General features: G+C 53.1%; 1 protein-coding gene across 12 annotated transcripts in view; it reads left to right on the plus strand.

The window, feature by feature from the left end:
* Positions 1–3507: 3507 nt before the first annotated feature.
* INCENP (inner centromere protein) overlaps positions 3508–22421 on the plus strand; it is a 31481-nt gene continuing 12567 nt past the window's right edge. Inside the window, exons 1-11 of one of the 12 annotated variants that reach the window (XM_070564124.1) lie at positions 3705–3880; positions 7272–7418; positions 7843–7956; positions 8822–9627; positions 15492–15543; positions 16410–16467; positions 16562–16679; positions 17710–17761; positions 18186–18303; positions 18376–18510; positions 19033–19044. In XM_070564124.1, coding sequence (XP_070420225.1) covers positions 7279–7418; positions 7843–7956; positions 8822–9627; positions 15492–15543; positions 16410–16467; positions 16562–16679; positions 17710–17761; positions 18186–18303; positions 18376–18510; positions 19033–19044 — 1605 coding nt within the window. In that variant the 5' untranslated portion in view covers positions 3705–3880; positions 7272–7278. Of the gene's footprint in view, positions 3881–7267; positions 7419–7842; positions 7957–8821; positions 9628–15491; positions 15544–16409; positions 16468–16561; positions 16680–17709; positions 17762–18185; positions 18304–18375; positions 18523–19032; positions 19045–22421 lie in introns of all 12 variants that reach the window. The other 11 variants (XM_070564126.1, XM_070564128.1, XM_070564121.1 and 8 more) reach the window with 11 other exon arrangements.

Here is a 22421-nt window from a genome sequence, read left to right on the forward strand (position 1 = left end):
TGGTATGCATACAGAATGGAATGTTATTTAGCCTTATAAAAGAAAGAAATCCAGACATTGGTGACAACTGAATGAACTTGGAGGACACTATACTAAGTGACACAGAAAGACAAACATTGCATGATCTCACTTGTACACGGAACCTAAAATAGTCAAACTCACAGAAGGAGAGAGTAGAATGGTGGTTTCCAGGAGCTGTGGAGAGGGAAGGGTGAGATGTTGGTCAAGGCGTGCAAAGTTTCCATTATTCAAGATGAGTAAGTTCTGGAGATCTAATGTACAGCCATGTAAATATAGTTAGCAATACTGTATTATATATTTGAAATTTGCTAAGAGGGTAGATCTTAAGTGTCCTCACTATAAAGAAAGAGAGAAAAAAAGAAAATAGTAACTATGTGAGGTGATGCTTATGTTAATTAGCTTGGTTGTGGCAATTATTTAACAATGTGTAAGTATACCAAAACCAATGTGTAAGTATATCATGTTATACACCTTAAAAATACTTTTTTTTTTTTTTTTTTTGCTGAGGAAGATTCACCCTGAGCCAACATCTGTGCCAATCTTCCTCTATTGTGTATGTGGGATGCCACTACAGCATGGCCGCCGATGAGTGGTGTAGGTCCCTGCCTGGGAACTGAACCTGGGCTGCCGAAGTGGAGTGTGCTGACGTTAACCCCTAGGCCACAGGGCTAGCCCCCAAAATACAATTTTTATTTCTCAATTATACCTTAATAAAGATGGGAAAATAAGATATATGAAAAAAATGGATCATGATGGGTACTAAATTGCTATGGCATTTTCATTTCCTTGGATACATTTAAGAGAGTGATGCAAGACTTTTATCTTAGAATGTCACGATTTACAACTCACTGAAAATTACACCCTTTGCAACCATTTAAATGAGGAAAAGAATTTAAAGGTCAATTCAAAAAACATGTACCTAGGTTTTAAAATTTTCTTGCTGGATGCTAGAGCAAAACTATTGGAAGACTATCGTAGACCTCTGGATTTCCTCTCTCTTTGCTCTAGAGACCTAGAGCTGCCAGTTTCTCTTCTTGGGCAGATGTTAAGAGGGTTTCCTAATCTCACAGGGAATCCACATTTCAGACCCCGCTTTTGTCTCCAAAGGACCTGGCACTGGGGGACTGCAGTGCTCATCAGGGAGAGGGCTTCCTCAGTGCTTTCCAGAACATTCCATCATAGGCTTCGTCACGCTAATCTCTACCTATGACTTCTTCTGCTCCATTTTACTGTCAGAAATCCATCTCTAATATCCCAGCATTCTAATAATATAAATATAGTCCACCAGACTGTAAGCTCCATGAGGGCAGGGTCACATCTGCTAGGCTCACCCATGTGTCCTCAGCACAGTGTCTGGAACACACGGACATGCAAAAAGTTATTGAAGTTGAATTAAGTAGGGCAGCTGATCTTGCAGGGGACGTTGTTTTGGACATGAGGGTTGGAGACATGGGCTGAAAATTTGGATAAAACCCAAGAGAAGTCTGATTAATTCATTTTTTTGTGAGATAGCCTTTCTGTTGTTCGAAGGCAGTTAAATCAATCTCTTTTCTCACATCTTCCCTTAAATAATTCTTTGTAAGGAGGAGGCAGGCTCTTCCTGAGCCATGAGATCTGATTCTAGTTCTTTAGCTAAGATATCTTGGCAGGTTACTTGTCCTCTCTTTTCATCAGTTAAAATAGAGATAAACCTTGATAGCCTGCTGCGAGGAGATAATGCATGGGAAAGTGCTCAGAACAAGGACTGTCAGAGAGGGGGCCTTCAGGAAGTGGTAGGTTGGAGATAAGGTTCAGCTGCTACTAACCTGGTTGTTCCTTCCCAGGTTTCACTCCACTAAGTCAGTGTTCCAGGGTAGACACAGGCCCAGAGCTGGGCAGCGTAGAGAAAGATTTCTTTCCTCAGTTCATGTGCTTTCCTTCTGTGTTTGAGCTGCTAACTTTGCTTTAACATGATTTGGGGGCTGAAACTGTGGCAGTGCGGGACATCTCTGAAGGAGACTAAAGTAAGACAGACGTGAAGGCAGAAAAACCATCTGGGTGGGGAGAGTAAGCTATTGTTCTCTTGAGAAAGGAGACAGTGGAACTAGACCAGAACTGAGTACATTTCATCAAGAGGGGTAGGAGAAGGTTCAGAATAAAGCAATGTCAGAGAAATGTAGGAACTACAAAGATGATCCAGCTTAAGTAGTTTTTTTTGTGTGTGTGTGTGAGGAAGATTGGCCCTGAGCTAACATCTGTTGCCAGTCTTCCTCTTTTTGCTTGAGGAAGACTGTCACTGAGCTAATATCTCTGCCAATCCTCCTCTATTTTATCTGGGATGCCGCCAGTGTGGCCTGTGAGCTGTGCTGGGCCTTGCCCAGGATCAGAACCTGCGAAGCAGGGTTAAAACATAACACGTAACATACAATTTACCATCTTAACCATTTTTAAGTACATTGCAGTATGTAACCAGTAAGCACGCTCTTGTGCAATGGATCTCTAGAACTTTTTCATCTTGCAAAACTGACACTCTACCTCTTGAACAACTCTCCTTTTACCTCCTCTCCCCATCCCCTGGCAACCACCACTCTACTACCTGTCTCTAACAGGTTGACTGCTGTTAGATACCTCGTATAAGCAGAACTATGCAGCATCCCTCTTTTTGTGTCTGGTTCACTTCACTTAGCATGACATTCTCAAGGTTCATACATATTGTAGCAGATAGGATTTATTTCTTTTCTAAAGGCTGAATAATAGTCCATTGTACATATATACCACATTTTCTTTATCCATTTATCTACTGATGGACATTCAGGTTGTTTCCACCTCTGGGCTATTGTGAATAATGCTGCAATGAGCATAGGTGTAGAAATAGCTCTTGGAGATTCAACTGCCTTATTTTACAGATAGTAGCACTGACTCACAGAATAAAGCAGAATTTCTCAACAGTGGCAATACTGGCATCTGGGGCTGGACAATTCTTTGCCGTGGGGGGCTGGCCTGTGCACTGCAGGAGCTTAGCAGCATGGCTAGTCTCTACCCGCAGATGCCAGTAGCACCATGCCCCCCCAAGCCCCCCCCCCCAAAAAAAACTAAAACGCATTCATACATTGCCAAGTTGGGGAGGATGGGGCAAAATCACCCCCGATTGAGAACCACTGCTCCAAAGAATACATTCGGGGCCAGTATAGGCGGGACCCAAGTCGCTGACGCCCAAAAAATGACAGAGGGATCTACCTAAATACAAACTCCGGCGCGATTTACAAAGCGTTTTCTTTTTACTTTTCAAAGATGGCAGAGGTCGGAAAGATGTTATCCTGCATGGAGGAAAGGCTGGTTGGAGAAACTACAAAACGGAAGGTGCCCAGGATGAACACCAGCTCTCGGCCAAGACCCCGGCCCCACGAAGGCCCCCAAACCACCACCCACTCCCCGCGGAGCCTTCGCAGTGCATGCTGGGGCTTGTAGTTCCAGCGTGCGAGACCCTGCGCGCGCATCCCCCCCACCGCGGGCGACTTCCTCTCCTGGCCGCGGGACCACGGCTCCCGGAAGCTGAGCAGGTTAAAGTTTCAACGCTTCCTTTCCCCGCCTCTTAGTCCCGCAGACTGCCAACCCAAGTAGCCAATAGGTGGCCTGACTGGCGCCTCCTTTTACCTGATTGGTTTTAGAGTTTTGCATCCTCCCAGACAAAGTTGCCGGGGATTGGCCGAGCCTTCAGTTTTGAAAATCGTAGGTTTCGCCCGCGCTGCGCCGCCCATTGTTTCCCCGGAGCCTGAGACCTGGACGCCGGGAGCGGAGGGTCTGGGCCGGCCGGGGGCTGTGCTTAGGGTGGCCGCTGGACTTGGATCGGAGTAGCACTTAGGAGACGCGGTGCAGTCGGGTGAGTGCGCGCGGGCAGCGGGCGGGGGTGGGGGATGGGTAGCGATTTGTTACCCCTCCCGCCAACTCCGGACCGGGGGTGTGCCCCGTTCCCCCCCCTCCCCCCGCTGCCCCTTGCGGCCTGGAAGTGGGCCGGTCACCTCTTGGTCCTGGAGCCTGAGATGACCCCCACCCTCTACCTAGGTCACCAGGATCCAAGAGAATAGCACGGTCGCTTCCCCCTCCCCAGTGCCTAGCACCTTCTGTGCCAAGGAAGCCTTTTGTTGACCTTGACGCGCAGGAACGCACACCGACCGGGTTGTGTGACCGAATTATGCCAGATGGCATATCTGTACAGTTAACCCTCTCTCAACACCTGCCCCTCCAAGTGAGCAGCATTTTAAACGGACCGTTTCCGGAGGCCAATGCTGCCCCTAATCTTGTCATGCCCCAACCACGTTCGCTGTCAGCTTAGTTTCATTCAGCCACCGTAGCCTTCTCTGGGCTTGCCCAGAGCCAAAACTTGGCACCTGCCTTTTGGAGGCTGAAATCGAATAGGCGGCTTAGTGGTGGTTAAGGGCACAGTTTAAAGCCAGGCGTCACCCTTGATTTACTGGGTGACTTTGACTTAACTTCTCTTTGCCTCTGTTTCCTCATCTGCACACGGGTATCCTTGAGGTTGTGGGGAGAATTAAATGAGATGATGGCCGACCTGGGCACGGAGTAGGACTCAGTAAATGGAAGCAGCTGTTATGACCGTCCTTCACCGAGGGGTGGTTGGATGCCACCTTCCTGCACCCTCAAAGGAACAGGCATTGCAAAGGCCGGCGGTGGGGCCTTTAGTCTGGTGTGTGGGGTGAGGGAAGTTTTGGGAGAGAAGGATGAGCTCCCTTCTCCTCGGTGGCACGTTGGGTGCTCTGGGTTTGCGCACAGGTTCTTACACTGGCTGAAGATGAGATTTTTGCTGCTCTTCCCGGGAGCCTCCTTCTTGGTGCACTGATTCCTCCTTTCTCAGAGTCGTCTCCGTTCTAACGTGCACTGACTCTTTTAAATAGCCAAGCTGAGATCTGCTAAAAACAAACTTCCCCATGGAAGAAGCCCCAAACACTTCTGTGCACTTCGTGAAAGAAGCTCTCACCCACTTTGCTATTTTGAACAAATACTTAAAAAAAAAAAGATGGCAGGTTGTTGCTTTCTGTAGCTTCTCTGAACCTTTGTTGTGGTTTTGGCTTCCTTAAACGATTTTCTCATAACTGGCCTCGAACTGGGGTTCTGCACTTTGCCAGGGCGGAACTCTGGGGCAGAGGGGCTGGGAGGAGCAGCCGGTGGGCACGGGAGAGTCGGAGCCCGTGACTGGCTGGCTGCAGACCTGTCTCAGCCAAGAGCTTCTGCCGTCCGTCCTGCCCCTTTGGCCCTGCCCTGTTTAGTGCTGCCTTGGCATCTAGGGCCAGGGGCTTTGGATGAGTATGGCGTGCTCTAACCTGTGTAGAGTGAGCTCATTGGGTGCCCTTTTGTGTGTGTGTGTTCGGGGTGTGGGGGGAGGGGAAACCTGTAGGATGTTTATTTCTAGGTGTACAGTTGCTAATAGATGGATTAATTCATCCAACAAGTGTTTCTTTTGCGCCAGGCACTGAGCCGGATTCTGGGCTTTCAGCTGCGAACAAGACAGATAAGGGCTTGCCCTCGGGGGGCAAATGTTTAGTGAGTAGAGACAAGTAGTAAGCAAGTGCGGTGCAGAGAACTGAAATCAATGGATGGGATCATGGCTGGTGGTCAGGGCCTCCCTGAGTCGCTGAGATCCAAGCGATAAGGAGTGACCTGTACAAAATAGGAGACAGAAGGTTCCAGACAGAGGGCAGAGATTGTTCGAGGAACAAAGGCTAGTTTGCCCTGGAAATCAGGCCCCAGCAAGTCCCGTGAGGCTGCAGCATGACCTGGTGTTAAGCTCTGTAAGCTGTCAAGGGGTCAGTGACTTAGCTCCTCCTGCAGTAGCTTCCATCTTAGGTGGGAGGCTGACCTTTGCGTGGTTCTTGGTTTTGAAGATCCGGATGGTGGGTCACTGCCATGGCATGAGACACGCATTCTGTCATTATGGCTTACGACCATCACCCATTCATTTGTTCTTTCAATCATTCACTGAGTAGTCGGGATATTTACCTAGTCCCCGCTATGACTAATGGAACACTTCTTCCTTGCCTGGGGCTTTGGTGATGATATTATAACCAAGTCTTAAGGAGGATACCTGAGCTGTTGGTTTTTTAAGAAATTAAGAGAAAACTGGTTTTGTGTTTTCCCATGCCTGATATTTCTAGACAGGTTTTCTTAAAAACAAGACATTGTGGGGCCTGGCCCCGTGGCCTCCTGGTTAAGTTTGGTGCGCTATTTCCAGACAAGTTTTCTTAAAAACAAGACATTGTCAGGGCTGGCCCCATGGCCTCGTGGTTAAGTTCGGTAAGCTGGACTTCGACGGCCAGGGTTCATGGGTTCAGATCCCAGCCCAGACCTGTGCCACTCATCAGCCATGTTGTAGCGGTGACCCACACACAAACAGAGGAAGATTGGCATGGGTGTTAGCTCAGGGCGAATCTTCCTCATGTAAAGAGGAAGATTGGCAACAGATGTTAGCTCAGGGCAGATCTTCCTCAGCAAAAAAAAAAGAAAAACAACCCTCCCTCCCCAAAAAAACACAAGACATTGCTTATCTGCTCCCCTCATGCTCTCTCATCGTTTCTAGGGCTTTTCAGCTCAAGGGAGAGAGTGTAGGAACCCCTTGGAGAGGAGCATGCCTCCGGAGCCCTACTTTCTTACCCACTCTTTTGCACCGCAAAACCCCCTCTGTTCACTGGGCTCTTCAAGAGGCGGTTGGATTCCATATTCTTTGGCCTGATGTGTGGGGTCAGCACGTGTGTAGCTCAGGGTGGCTGTGTCTTAGTTCTTGCTCACCCACAGGTAGTAAGAGGAGAGTCCGCAAGAGAGGAAGAGCAGCCTTGTGTTTGTCAGGCAGAGACGGGGTCCTGTGGTGGCCCCAGTTTCTCCCTCATCCAGGAAGGCAGCTGGCCATGCCTTGTCATTTTGAGCTGCAGAAAAGGCCATTTATAAGAAAGATCATTGATACCAGAATTGGCTGGGAAGTATGGACTTAGGGGGACGGCGTGCTCTGGGTGGGTGGATGGATTGGGGGATGAGTTTGATGAGTGGAAGGAAAAGGGCAAGCTCTTCTTCTGCAAAAAAAAAAGCTGTGGATTGGCATCTCTCGGGAGTGGCTCTGAGCAGGGAGGGGCCCTGATTTAGGCACTGGGTGTTTTGTGGTGATCAGCGGCAGGCACTGTGGCTGGGCAGGCTCTTCCCCTGGAGAAGGTTTCAGGCCCCAGCCCTGAGCCCTTAGGCCTCTTCTCCTTGCTTTCGCCAGACAGATCCACCATGGGGACGACAGCTCCAGGGCCCATTCACCTGCTAGAGCTGTGTGACCAGAAGCTCCTGGAGTTTGTCTGCAATGTGGACAACAAGGACTTGGTGTGGCTCCAGGAGATTGAGGAGGAGGCCGAGCGCATGTTCACCAGGTGAGGGCAGGGGTGTGCCAGCAGGCGGTGTCAGGGGCTGTGTGGCTGCTATGGCCTTGGGGACACAGCAGCCCACTTCCCCACCTGACAGGGAAGATAGACAGGCTGCCAGGGGTCCTTCCTGAGTGCAGTGTGCTTGGGGCCCAGCTTAGTATAGTGGGAAGAGGAAGGAGAGATGGTGGGCTGGGCCCGGGGATGGGCTATGGAGGCTTGCCTGGCAACGTTGTCCTCCTGCCGTGTCTCTGTGAGGAAGCTCCAAGTGCCTGGCAGCAGACCTGCACAGGCCTTGGAGAGCTCGCTTGATGCTTATCACCCCAGCTTGTTCTGTCACTACCAGGAAACAGACGGGGGCTGGACTGGGTGGGGGTGGGGGGCGCAGTGGTTCCCACGCAGCCATGAACATACCCCTCCTTGTGCCAAACAGAGAATTCAGCAAAGAGCCCGAACTGATGCCCAAAACGCCTTCTCAGAAGAACAGACGGAAGAAGAGACGGATTTCTTATGTCCAGGATGAAAACAGAGACCCCACTCGGAAAAGGTAGGAGGGGCCGGAGGCTGCCCCCAGCCAGAGGAGGGTCGGCTGGGCAGGCGGGGCCTGGAGGCATGGTGCCCACTGAGAGGGTTTGATTTGCAGGTGGTAACTGGGAACAGAGGCTGCAGGAGTGGTGGTGGGTACCAGTGGGCCATGCTAAGGGGCGAAATGTTGTGGGGAAACGAAGCATGACCCAAGACCATGGAGTCCAGAGCGTGTACTCATGCATGTTTGTGTGTGTGTGAGAGAGAGAGAGAGAGAGAGAGTGAGAGAGAGAGATCTGGGCCTTGGAAGATGGGAAGGCTTTCCAGAGGTGGGATTTCCAGAAGCAAGTACCTTCTTGGGAGAGAGCGACCAGAGGTGTGGCCCAGGGGGCTGTTCCTGAGCCCCTGTTGCTGTGCTTGTGCCCGTGGAAATGACTGTGGGGTGCAGAGGACGGGGGAAGAGGCTGGCTGTTGGGTCAGGTGGTCCCGGCTGCACAGCCCAGCTCCGCCCCGTAGCAGCGTATGTCCTTGGGTGAATTTTCCACCTCTGAGCTTCAGGTTCCTCATCTCCAAGGTGGGGAGAATGGTCCCTGCCTCTCAGGGCCGTCTTGTGGATTAAGCGACAGCGTGAGTAAAGCCTCGGGCCAGGTGCTTGGCACAGTGTGACCTCAGTCAGCAGGAGGTCTGTATGAATTTAAGCTCAGCAGTTCTGTGAGGACTGGCATTATCCCCAATTTACAGGTAGGGAGGCCGAGGCTTAGAGAGGAACGGCCTGGGGTCTCATGGCTTAGGGATGCCCAGTCTGGACTAGAACCGCAGTCTTCTGCCTCTAAGCTCTTGGCTTTGTCGTCCGTTCATAGTCCCTGCTTCTGCTCTGCGTTCTCCAGCAGGTTGTCCCGCAGAAGGACGCGGAGCAGCCAGCTGGGTTCCCGGCACCTGCGCAGCAAGGACAAGGTGGAGAAGCTGGCCACGGTGGTGGGGGAGAACGGCTCCGTCCTGCGGCGGGTGACGCGTGCTGCAGCTGCGGCAATGGCGGCCACCGCGGCTGCTCCTTCGCCCACCCCTGAGTCTCCCACAGCACTGACCAAGAAGCCCAAAAGTAGCCTCGAGCAGTGCCAGCTGGTGCCAGTGGTGGAGATAGGCGTCTGCGAGCACCAGAGTGCCGAGCAGCATCTCAACCAGCTCAAGTCTGCCCAGGCTCAGTCGCGGGCTCCGTCCCCAACCCCGGCTCCAGCCACAGCTCCGGCCTCCCACGTCACCGTGATAACGGATGAAAAATCAACACCCGAGAAGTCAGAGGCCGGGAGACTGGAGTCTGTCACTGTGAGCTCCCTGATGGCTACACCGCAGGACCCCAAGGGCCGAGGGGTCGGAGCAGGGCGGTCTGCCTCCAAGCTCAGGATTGCACGGGCCTCCCCGGGCCCGCACGACTCACCCGGCTCTCCGGCCTCCCCGTGGCAGGAGCGGGTGCTGGATCCCATCTTGCCGGGTAACTTCTCCACGCCCACGGGCGCCCGTGTGGACTCGAGGTCAGTGCGGCGCAGCCTGATTGCCCCGTCCTCCCCAGGGGCCCAGGTCTCACTGGTCCAGAAGTACTCCCTGGTGGCCAAAAAGGAGACCACTGTCCGCAGATCAAGCAGAAGGATTGCCAAGAAGGCCACCGAAGAGCCGGCCGCCTCTGCCCGCATCATCTGTGAGTCTGGGTGTCGGCAGTGGGACGGGGTGCGGTGCGTGATCCTTGGTCCTTGCTCAGCAGGAGGAGCTCTGGGGAACCATCTTGCAAGGAGCTGTCCTTTGAACTTTCTGAGATGATGTAAATGTTCCCCATCTGTGCCGTCCTGTATGGTAGCCACTAGCTAGTCACACATGACAGTTGAGCCCTCACAGTGTGGCTGGTGTGATTTAGGAACTGAATTTTTGGTCTTATTGCATTTTACTCACTTTAGATTTAAAGAGCCAGGCGTGGCTAGTGGCTACCACATTGGACAGCGCTGATCTAGTCCAACCCTCTTGTTTTACCAATGAGTAAACTGAGGTCCGGGGACGGTGGCCACAGTGTCCCTGTGGTTAAAGGCCATACTGAGGCTCAAACCTGGGCCTTTGGCCCAGGGCCACTGTCTTCCCCTTTTCTCCTGCAGAGGTTGGCTGAGATGCACCACATTTGGGGGCTGCCTCCAATTAGCAAAACTCTTTAGTCTGGAGATACTGAGACGAAGAGTTGTGAATTGTCCTCATAGCAGGCTCATTCTAGGAGGGACAGATAAGTGGGTTTGAGTGCCAGCTCAGCCGTTTACCCACCTGTGACCTTGGGCAGATGACGGGAGCTCCTTCATGGGCCTCAGTTTCTCCTTGGTCGGCTGGGGTAATAATGGCGTCACCTCAAAGCATCGTTGTGAGGTTTTCCTTGTTAGCCCGCATGGGGTGCTTAGAACAGTGCCTGCCAGGAAGGAAGGGCTCTGTAATCTTAGCTCTTCTTATCATCATCTGATCCCTGCCCAGGGGACCATTGTCCCAGTGGGAGCAGGTGTTTCAAGCCACCGAGGAGCAACAGGCAGCTCTAAGCGTCCAGGCTGGCTGCGTGGAGGAGGTAGATCTGAGCTGGGAGGGTTCCAAAGGATGCTTGGGCTTCTGCCAGGTGGAAAAATGTGGGGAAAGGTGTCCCTGGCAGAGGGACCAGCTTGTGCAAAGACCCTGAGGCATGAAACAGAAAGTGGTGGGTTATCTGGGGCTCATGTCCCACACAAGGGGCTTAGACTTGTGGCCCCTCAAGCATTGCTGGAAGCTTCCTGGCACTTTGTGAAAAAGGGCCAAGAGGAAGGAAGAGAGGGAGGCAGCGAGACCAAGTAGGAGGCTGAGGCAAGAGTCCAGCCAGAGGATGGTGCAGTGGTGGGATTGATGGAGAGGAGAGGCCAGGTTTTGTATTAATGTGTGTTAAAATAGCAGCCACCATCTGCCTGGCCCTTCTAGATTTATAAAACACAAGGTTGTCTCGTTGGTCCCTGCAGCCACACTGTTAGCCTGTTAGGATTTCCATACTTTATAGAGGGGCAAACTGAAGCTTACGGAGGCCACTGAGTCTGTCAGTTGGGAGGCTGGGGCTTGTGCCCCACTTGTTTCCTCCTTTCTAGGATGGCAGGCCCCTTGCTGAGGAGGCCTTGTGGAAAGCCGCTCACCTTGCCAAGTTTCTTTCCCACCTGGGAAGGGTTTGCTCCAGGCGGTGGGGCTCGGGGTCACGCAGCCTGGGGCATGTGCAGACTTGCATCCTGGCACACTGTCCATTTCTGGATTCTCGGGAGGGCCAAGATGATTCTGACCTGCCTTGGAGATTTCCTCAGTCCTGAAGTCCTGGAAAGGAGCCCAAGAGGGCAGGTGAGCCTGGAGCCTAGAGAGAGGGCTGGGGAGAGACTCCTGAGGCCCTCTTGTGCTTCTGGGTCAGAGATCCAGATCTGAAGCCTTCAGCCATTCCCCTTGCTCCTCCCCCTCGGCCCCCTCCCTGTGCATGGTGGTTTCTGATTTGACCTGCGCACTCGACCCAAGCCTGTCTGACTCCAGGCCCAGGACTCATCCTCTTTCTTGAGGTAGAAAGAAGAGGGAAAGGAGGGGGACAGTAAAACATGGCAGTTAAGAGTCACCCCGGAGTCACACAGAGCCAGGGTGACCTTGGGCACACCCTTCTCTGTACCTCGGTTTCTCTGTCTGTTAAATGGTGGCAACACCTGCCTTGAATGTGGGTAGAGAACTCATCTTAGCACTTGGATATGGTGCAGGCTCAGTCAGTCTTCGTCAAAAGAAAACAATAAAGGCCAAGAGCGTCTGTGTCCCTGAAGCTCAGTGTGGGTGTGGCCATGCTGACCTGAAGGATGCTGCGGGCATGCCGAGCAGTGAGGAGCTTCCTGGAGGCCTTCTTGACGCCAGGCTCTGGGGCTTGGCTGGGCGGGCAACTCAGAGATAGGGTCTTAGTTTGGGCTCCCCCAGAAGCATCCTTGATGTAAGGGTTTGATGCAACTTGTTAATTTTGGAGGGGAAGGAAACACCTGCAGCAGGGAATGGGGAAGTGAGTCAGGGAAAAGAAGGCTGCTGGGAAGGGGGCCTGGTGCTAGGGGAACCTCTGCATGCCCGTGGTGCCCTGGACGAGGGCTGCTGGGTGGAGGCATCAATCCCTTGCACTCCTGGCCTGGTACACAGTTGGCCAGAGAGCCCCTGGGCAGAGAAATGTGGGTGCAGCAGCTGATGGGCAGTTGGGCTTAGGAGTGGTTAGGCAGGGGCCGCTTTAGGGTTTCTGGAGGGTTCTTCTGTAGAGGCCAGGCTCCTCCTCAGGCTTCCCCAGCCACCTCTGGGAACAGAGGAACAGCCGTCCTTCTGCCAGGCCTTAGGCCACCAGACCGGTTCTGAGGCCCGAATGGCATGCGGATGGCACTTAAGGTTCCAGAGGAGTCCTTGCACTGGTGGAATAGTTGTGCGGTCACGTGGGTGTCTTCTCACTCTTCTGCCCCCTCACCAGTGAGCACTGAGCTGGGATGGAAGGCACGGGAAATGAGGGAAACTGTGTTTTCTGGCCACAGACCCCCTCAGGTGGGAGCAGGCACTACCCGTAACCTCTAGCCTGGCCCTGCAGTGCTCCCTCCCACTCCCCCAGGCTTGGCTACTGCACCCCAGAAAGGTCGCTGCTTCTGGTTCTCTCTTTGTCCCACAGTTTGCTGCTCTGGCTCCTCATTCATCTTCCCTCCTTCTCTTAGTCCCATGGGCACCGCCTGGTCTCGCACTGGCTGCCTCTCAGCCTCACCTCTGGCCACATTCCCGTGACTCAGGATGCTGCGGCCCAGCCAGCCTTCTTTCTGTTCCCCCAAAAGCCTGCTCTCTCCTACCTCACGGCCTTTGCACCTGCTCGACCAGCGGCTTTTGGCCTCAGCACCTGCTTCCAGTCTTAAAAATTCTTGAAGACACAATCAAAGAGCTTTTGATTATGGGGGTTCTATCCATTGATAGTTAATGTATTAGAATTTAAAACTGAAATTAAAAAAAATTTAATATTATTTAGTATTTTGTTTTTTATATTAACATTAGTTAATATTTTAATATTAAAAATTAAAAATATTATTTAATACTTTAATATAAAAAATAAGCCTGTTGCCTGTTACTGTTAGATTTTTTTTGTGTGTGAATAAATAACTGTTTTCCAGAACAAAAATTTAGTGAGGCGATTGGCATTTTTCTACATTTTGCAGATCTCTTTATGTGTGGCTTCAAAGAAGATAACTGGATTCTGCATTCAGTGTGTTGCATTGTGTTGTTTCGGTGAAAATATATGAAGAAAATCTGGCCTCACACAGATTATAGTTGGAAAACGGAGGTGTACTCTAAAGCCCTTTTCAGATAATCGTGCATATTCATTTTTTTCAGATAATTTGTGCATACTCAATGCAACATGTTGTCGTTTCTTTCTTTCTTTCTGTTTTCTTTGCAGGGGAAGATTTGCCCTAAGCTAACATCTGTTGCCAATCTTCCTCCTTTTTTCTTCCTCACCCCCTTCCCCCGACAAAGCCCCAGTACATAGTTGTGTATGGTTTTAAGTTCTTCTGGTTCTTCTGTGAGAGCCGCTGCCACAGCATGGCTACTGACAGATGAGTGCTGTGGTTCCACGACCGGGAACCAAACCCAGGTTGCCGAAGCGGTGTGCGTCAAACTTTAACTGCTAGGCCTTCAGGGCTGGCTCACAAGTGTAGTTTCTTAAAGGCTCGTTGCAGTGTGGACTCTGAAACCATATTGTTGATCCCACATTGATTGGTCTATCCTGCACTTTGAATGGATCTTTTAGCCATGCGTGATTTTGTAACCTCGTGCACTGGTCATTTGGAAAACAGTATTTCACTGAGTTAGGCTCATCTTCCAAATGTTGACACACTTCATTACATATTTTTTAAAAGGAGTACATTTGTTTTCTGATCTCATCAGAAAAGCCTTTAGGTACTGGGACGCAATGAAGTGCATGGTGGTGGGTGGGTACACGTTTTTCAAAATTCTGTTTTTGGCTCTTTTTTTCTTAGCTCAATCTTTTATTATTGGCAACAAATACTATTCATGACTTTATTTTAAGTGACAGACTCACTTTGTTCCTTTTTAAGAAAATGTCTGCCAAATACCCAAGATCGAATAACCATAGTTTGTCAGTTCTTTCAATTAAAAATAGTGTTCCCTGAGAAAAACAGCTCTTCAGTGGGGGGCTCAAACCTGAGTGCCCTTCACAGAGACGTGGGTGTGCAGCACAGTATCCTGCATGCTTCCCACCTTGTCACACAGAATATTAGGACACGTACTCATTTAGATTTAATACAATTAGTAGTTTTACTCCTTCATCAAGGACATTCTTAAGTGAAAGTGCTCATTTCTGTACTGAGTGTGGGGTCCAATCTGGTTTGCGACCTCATTTGGTGCACAGGCTTCCGCAGTTCCACCTCCCATTGCTTCTGTGCTGTTTGGAAAATCTCAACACATTGAAAAGGGAAAATAACGTTTTGGTATCCTGGTGAAAATAGTTACAACTTCACAGATCCCCCGAAAGCGTTGGGGAGCCCCAGAATATGCTTTGAGAACTACTGGCCTGAACATCCTTCTCCCTCCCACCCCTCCTCCTTTGATGTCAACTTCTTTTTTTTTTTTTAAAGATTTTATTTTTCTCCTTTTTCTCCCCAAAGCTCCCCGGCACATAGTTGCATATTTCGTTGTGGGTCCTTCTAGTTGTGGCATGTGGGACGCCGCCTCAGCGTGGTCTGATGAGCAGTGCCATGTCCGCGCGCAGGATTCGAACCAACGAAACACTGGGCCGCCTGCAGCGGAGCGCGCAAACTTAACCACTCGGCCACGGGGCCAGCCCTGATGTCAACTTCTTATCCTTCACGTCAGAGCATCCAGACAGCTCGGGTCCCTCATTATAGGCTTTTAAAATCCCCTCTTTTCTCTGTCATCATACATATCACATGACGTTTGCAGAATTCTTTGATGATTATCTAGACCAGAGAGGGGCTCTGTCTATTGTACTCACCATTGGGTTCCCAGGCCCAGTACATAGTAGACTGTCAATGGATATTTGTTGAATGAATTAGTGGCTTTGTGTTGGGGCCCATGCTGCAAGTTGGGGGCCTGGAGCTGCATCAGATACTGTCTTATTTTCCCAAGAGACTCCCAGCTCAGTGAAGGAGCCAAGATGTGCCCACAGATGGGCATGGTGCCGTCTAGGGAGTAGCAGGAAACATAAAGCCAGGGCTCCATTGAAGATGCTAGGAGTTCAGGGAGTGCTGAGGGTGAGTGCTTGGGGCACAGCAGAGCCTCTGCCCCCAGTGAGGGGAGGGGTCTCTGAGGTGGTGAGTGTCTGTGTCTGAGGAAGAGGGGTCTCTGAGGTGGAGAGTATCTGTGTCTGAGGAAGAGAGGGGTCTCTGAGGTGGATATGTTCTGGTTGTGAAGGCCGAGTGGCCAAGCCTCCACCAGAACCTGGTTCCCTGGATCTTCGAGGGCCATCTGGCCGGGTTCTGAGGGCGTCTTTTGTTCCTGTTTTCTCCTCAGGTCACAGTTACCTGGAGAGGCTCCTGAATGTTGAGGTGCCCCAGAACGTCAGGTGAGTTCAGTCCCAGGGCTTGGCCCCGTCCCTGGGCTGGGCAGGGCACGCTGGGGGCCGTGTCCGGTGAGTCCCGGGGGTGGAAGCGCATCCTGTGCCCGAGCCTTCCCTCCTCATGGGGATGCCCACGGGCTGCCCCCTGCTGCGGCTCTGCCCCTGCCCCTGCCCCAGTCTAACCAGGCAGTGAGTGACACAAATGTCATGTGTTCCATGTCGCTCCTCAGCTTCACTCGCCAGTCCTGGCCTGCCCTAGACCCTCCAAGCCTCACCCTGGGGCATGGGCTCCCTAGGTCATCAAATCCCGAGGCCTGTGGAGGAGCTAGTGCAGTGTGAGGAGCCACATTCTATGTGGGGTGGGGTCTGAGGGTATCCCCTGCTTCAGGGTTACACCCCCGCACTGCTTTGGACCAGCACTCCTTTTCCTGGAGGCTACGTCCTGCCATCAGTAGAACTCGGCTCCCCCACCCCTGCTTTGGAGCAGAGGGTCAGTGCCTGGGATGGCGTGATGGGGTGACAGGGCAGACCTGCTGGCTTTGCTGGCCCTACGGTGAATGAAGGGTGGGCCTCGAGAGAGACGTGACTCACTGGGGCCCAAGGGGTTGAGGCGGAGCTGGGAAAGGGTTCACCTCCCAAGTCAAGGCCCTGATGGGGCTGAGTGAAGCCAAATTCAGATGCTGACATCCCTCATCTGCACAGGCAGCAGAGGCTCCGGGCAACCACTGGCTCTGGCTGTTGTCCTCCCATCCTGCCTGGGGCTGTGGGTTTGTGGCCCAGGCCGGAGTGTCCCATGGGTCTGGGAGAGGCTCCTGTGGGGAGGACTCGGGCTGGCTGAGTGGGTCCCACAGTGCCTCGTGCTCTGCTTTCAGCCCTGAGCAGAAGGAGCCCAGCAAGAAGGCTGAGCCCGTGGAGGCGGCTGAGCAGGAGGTAAGGTGGGCAGGCCGGGGGCGGGGCGGGGCGGGCTCGTGCTCTGTGCTGCGAGTCCCAGGTTCAGACCCCAGAGCCTCGGTTCTTGCCCCAGGTGCCCAAGAACAACAGGAATACCTCGCAGTCCCACAGTGCCACCAAGATCGCCATTAGCACGCCTGTCTCACGGCCTGTGGCTGGTGGCCACGAAACGCCCTCTGAAGGCCTGCAAGGTGAGTCTTCCCGACCTGCCATGTACAGATACCTCGGGCTGTGGGAACCTTGGCGGCCTTGGCCTGACTGTCTCTGGCGGGGAGGAAAGCCCCATCTTCTGGACTGATCGGCTGAAGGTAACCAAGACCCAGGGGTGCGCAGATCTCCTTTGAGTCTGCAGAGTTCATCTCTCACCTTTTGGCTGCAGCTGCTGCCGAGTGCCATGTGCGTGGCCATAGCTGGTTGGTGCAGGAAGCGGGGGAACGGCCTGAATTGGGGCATTAGCTGTGAACCTGCCAGGTCCAGGCCTTGGCCCCGCTCCAGGGGGCGGTGGGAGGAACCTTGCGCTGGGGTGTGAACACCTGGCCTCTTGTTTTGTCTCTGCCGCTGCTCACTTCTCACCTTTGTGGGTCCCCTGTCTAAAGAGGGTGGGAGATCTGTGGGCTCTGGCACCCCCAGACTGCTGGGGTATCCCAGAGTCTGGCTCACATCTCCCGCTGGGAAGAGCACCGTGGCTGTGAGATCTTGAACACTGCTTCCCCAGCTTTATGACGGGGTTAGGGACAATGGCCAGGCCAGCCACAGTCCCCCAGGGGGACTGCAAGGACCCTTTGGAGTGGAGTGTTAAAGGGCCTGGGAGAGCTTGGCGCTTTCTCCTACCAGGGAAACAAAATATTCACCACCCCATGTGGACCCTGCACAGGAACCTGGCCCTCGTCTTGTCCCGGCGGCCCCAGCTAGAAGGGCCAGGAGGAGTGGGATTCCAAAACCCCCTTGATGGGATCGTCCTGCTGTTCTTGTCACAGAGGCCAGGCATGGGGGTGAGGGGTCTACATATAGGGGTGAGGCACTGGGGATAGCATGCTAAGCTCTCAGTGTCCACAGGTTTGTCAAGGCCAGTCAGTGCTAAGGCTGATGCTTCCGCCACTGGCTGCCTTTGGGACTGCCAGGAAGAGAGCCCTGCCCTGGCCATGGCTGCTACCAGTGGCCACCTTCCCCTGACCCCTCCAAGCCGTCCCTGCAGCCTCCCTGAAACTGTTCTATTCACAGAGGTTAAGACTGACCAAGCAGACGGCCCCAAGGAGCCACCCCAGAGTGTCAGGTTTGCATCTGGGAAGGGGTGTTGTGAGGGGCCCAGGGGAGCATGCGTGAACCTCGAGTCCTCGTGTGGGCAGTGGGTGTGTGGTCAGGGGCATCTGTTGCCTCTCGGGTGGGGCCTGGTGCTCTGACTTAAGGAGCGAGGTGGCTTGATACCGTGCGATGAGCCTGCCCTGGGAGTGGGCGATCCGGTTATAGACCCCATCCTTCTGTGTCCTCCTGGCTTTGCGACCTTGGACTGGTAACGTCCCTAACTCTGACTGGGCAGCAGAGGGTCGGTCAGGGAGACCCCACCTCTTTCAGTCTGGTGTCCTGTGAACTGGGCCCAGTTTTGCTCACAGGGGTGATCTTTTATGGGGCGTGGCTGGGGCTCTGGGGAGGGTACCAGGGTCAGCCTTGTGACACTGCTGCCACCTGCACCTCGGCAGGAGGAAGCGCAGCTACAAGCAGGCGGTGAGCGAGCTGGATGAGGACCAGCAGCTGGAGGATGAGGAGCTGCAGCCCCCCAGGAGCAAGACCCCTTCCCCGCCCTGTCCAGCTAACAAGGTGAGCAGACATCCGCCCTCCTTCCGTGCTCCTGCCCCATCCTTGAGTCCTGACCCTGGTCCTCGTCTGCAGGTGGTGCGGCCCCTCCGGACCTTCCTGCACACCGTGCAGAGGAACCAGATGCTCATGACGCCCACCTCAGCCTCCCGCAGCAGCGTCATGAAATCCTTCATTAAGCGCAACACTCCCCTGCGCGTGGACCCTAAGGTGAGGGAGCCCGTGCCAAGCTTTGCTAGAGCTGGGGCAGCATCACTGAAGGCTCCAGTCTGTCCCCTAGGCTACTGAGAGCAGTGTGGGTCTGGGCCAAGGCAGGTGTGGCTTGGCACTGGTTAAAGGCCAGCTCAAGCCTTTGTGGCCAGGGGCTGCCTTGGTTTTTGGGGACTGTCCGGACCTCTTGGCCTCTACGCTGCAGCCTAGAGGCTTGACTGGCGCAGTGTGACCCCTAGGTCGTGGACCTTGGGCACACCCAGGAGGTTGGTCTAGCTGGCCACCGCCGTGCCCGTCCAGCCCCGTAGCCCCAGTGGTTTGAGTGGTTAAGGTGAGGGAGACGTGGACGCGTTCACTCGTTGGGGTAGAGGGCTGGGTGAGCTGCGAGGAGGTGGTGGTGCTGCTGGCGAGAGGGTGCAGGCCCCGAGCAGACTGGCACAGCCAGGAGCCTGGCCTGCTTCCCTGGACGGCCCCCGGCCTGGCATTAACTCTCGGCTTTTCCTTGTCTCCTCTCCTCCACAGTGCAGCTTCGTTGTAAGTAAAGCCTTTCCTGTGCTTGTAACCTAGCTCCACCCAGCACTTACCCGCTGTCGCCCTGTCCTTGTGGAACTGACACCTGTAGAAGCACTAACCTCGGCAGCAGGAGTGTTAAGGGAGATGGGAGGTGGAGGTGAACCAGAGGCGCTGGGTGGCTGGCTGGAGGCATCCAGCAGTTCTGGAGCTGGCCTCCTCCCTCTGCACAGCCTGCCCTCTCTGCCCTTGACTCTGCTCCTATGAGAATGAGTCTCAGAGCCTCCCTGAGGCAGGAGGGAGCAAAGCAGAGAGGCTGTGACCTACGGCTGCTCCCCAGGGCCACAGCTTGAGGTGTTCCCCACAGCCACCTCCCTCCCTGCTCCCCAGCACTGGGCTCCCCCTCAGGGTCTGGGGCTGCGAAGAGAACAGATGAGTCGCCTCCGGTCCCCAAAGCCACTGAGATTTATTGTGTCACACACCTGATTACTGCCTTGTGGGGACAGAGCAGTGGGGGAAACCGAGGTTGAAGGCCGGGTGACAGTGGGACTGTCAGTGGCGGCGTCTGGAAAGAAGGCCACAGAAGCTGTTCTCTTCTCAGATACCTCAGAACTGAGCTGGGCCACCGGCCATGAGCAAGGAGCCACGGAGAGCTGGGACCTGCTGAGCCCGCAGTCCTGGCTCCCTGGGCTCTCCCGAGCTGCAAGGCTGCAGCCCCTTCATTCCTTTAGTTCCCGTTGGCGCTTTGAAGGGGCTCCTACTAGGAGGGCTTCTGCATCCAGCCAAGGGCCTGAGGGCCTGAGCAGCGCTACCTGGGGCTTGGCAGGTCCAGGGGCTTCCCAGCAGCTGGACGCTGGCCTCTGAACTTGCCTCTTGTGCAAGGAGGCTGGTCCCCTCTGGGTGGATGAGGTGACGGTGTGCCTTCCAATAGGCCAGCAAGCAGGCTGTGTGGCCTTAGGCACCTGTTTTTGTGACAGGCGCCTGCTGGGCACCTGGGCCCACAGCAGAGAACCAGACTGAGGCTTGTTCCTCCTGCACGGAACTCCCGTGCCCCACCCAGACTGATCAGAGCCTTGCAGGGCTCATGGGGATGACCGAGAGGCCATCAAGCTGCCCTTTCCTGCTTGGGGAGTCCAGGCCCTTGTACAGAGCACCTAGCGGGTGTGGGAAAGTCCTCTGTTAGGGCCTAGGTAGGTCGCAGGGGCCTTGGGGCCTCTACTTGTTGCCTAACCTTTGGGCCTGAGTTTCTTCAGCTACAAAATGAGGAGACCGAGTTCTCTTCCTGAAGCCTGGATGGACCAGAGAGTAATGCGTGTCAGGCCCCCAGCGCAGGGCTGGGTATGAAGTGGTTGTTTGATAAATGGCAGGACGACTGCTCAGTTGAGACCCCTGGAGGCAGAAGGGGCTGCACAAGCTTTTGGTTTCCTCCCACCCTTTGCGCTGGCCTTGACAGTGGCCTCTGGGGAGCAGGGGCAACCCAGCCCACCTTTGAGGGTGGGGGCAGAGAGGAAACACAGATCCTGTGACATGAACAACTCTTGCGTTCTATAGAATTTACAATGCAGCAGGGTAAGTTCTCTGACTTGTGCTGGGCAATTTTAGCACTCAAGCTTCAGGACAAAACCTGTTTTGCTGAGTCGTGTTGAAAGCAGGGGTCTGGTTGGCTCTTGGGGCAGGAAGAGGGGGTGGTGGCCACTCCAGGTGCCACGTGGCCTTCGCTTCCGAGGTGTTTTCCTTATGGGCAAAGTAAGGGATGGGACCTGGTGGGGGAAGCGGGGTGGAGGTCCGGCCTCCTGCTGGTCTTCCCTGGTCTGGGCGGTGGGAGAGTCGGGGGCCTGCCAAAGGCCCCCCACTCCCTCCCCATGGGGGTCTCCCGAAGGCCAGCGTCTTCCTCCAGGCCCTTCCCGCACCCAGCTTCGCTTCTATGGCTCATGGTCATCTCTCCTTCCTTCCGTTCCTCTCTCCATCTTTAAAAAAAAACTTTCACTAAAAAAATTATACAGTAAAACTTACGCTAAAAATTATCATCCAGTAAAATCTATGCTTTGTACAAGTGTGGACTAAGTAACCACTACACAATTGGGATCCTGAACAGTTCCATCACCCACAAAGATCCCTGCCCCCACCTGTAACCCCTGTTCTCCATCACCATAGTTTTGTCTTTCGAGAATGTCATATAAATGGAATCAAACAACGTGTGACCTTTTGAGATGAGCTCCTTTCACTCAGCATAATGCTTTTGAACCCGCCTAAATCGTTACATTTGAATTGAGTGTCTTGTAGCCAGCGTATAGTTGAGCTGGGTTTTGTTTTGTTTTTTAAATCTATTCTGACATTGTCTTCTATCATTTTTGGTGATAGGTTTGGATTTCAATTAGTAATTGCTCTAGGCATCACTTAACTTTCACAATCACTTTTGTTTTTTTATTTTTTCATCTTTTTAAAGATTTTATTTTTCCTTTTTCTCCCCAAAGCCCCCGGTACGTAGTTGTATATTTTAGTTGTGGGTCCATCTAATTGTGGCATGTGGGACGCTGCCTCAGCATGGCTTGATGAGTGGTGCCATGTCCACGCCCAGGATCCGAACTGGTGAAACCCTGGGCCGTGGAAGCAACTTAACTACTTGGCCAGGGGCCGGCCCCGACAATCACTTTTAGAATCAGTCTCTTACCAGTTCAGTTGGAATGTAGGCAGCCTACCCTCCCCACCGTATGCTGTCATTGTCACATGTATTACATCTCCATACATTGATCACCCTGTCAGATAGTGTTACAATTTTTGCCTTCAACTGTCAAACATTTTAAAGAACTCAAGAGGAGAAGAATAATGTTGATATTTACCTGGATATTTACCATTCCTCTTGTCCTTCCTTCATTCCTGAGGTCTCACATTTCCTGCTGGTACCATTGCTCTTCTATCTGGAGAACTTCCTTCGGCAATTCTTTGAGAACAAGTCTGCTGGCAACACATCCTCTACTTTCCTTCATTTGAGAAAGGCTATTTCCCTTCATTTCTTTCTTTTTTTCTTTTTTTTTAAAGATTGGCCCTGAGCTAACATCTGTTACCAATCTTCTTTTTCTTTTCTTCTTCCCAAAGTCCCCTATTACGTAGTTGTGTATTCTAGTTGTGGTCCTTATAGTTCTGCTTTATGGGATGCTGCCTCAGCGTGGCTTGTTGAGCAGTGCCAAGTCTGTGCCCGGGATCCGAACTGGCGAAACCCTAGGCCGCCGAAGCAGAGCATGTGAACTTAACTGCTCCACCATGGGGCTGGCCCTCTCCATTTCTGAAGGATATTTTCACTGATATAGATGGAGTTCTGGATTAGCAGTTCTCTCCCCTCCGCACTTTAAAGATGTTGGGCCACTTCCTTCCAGCTCCAGTTTCTGATGAGGGATCTCCAG

Source organism: Equus przewalskii, chromosome 11, assembly GCF_037783145.1.
Source record: "Equus przewalskii isolate Varuska chromosome 11, EquPr2, whole genome shotgun sequence".
NCBI lineage: Eukaryota > Metazoa > Chordata > Mammalia > Perissodactyla > Equidae > Equus > Equus przewalskii.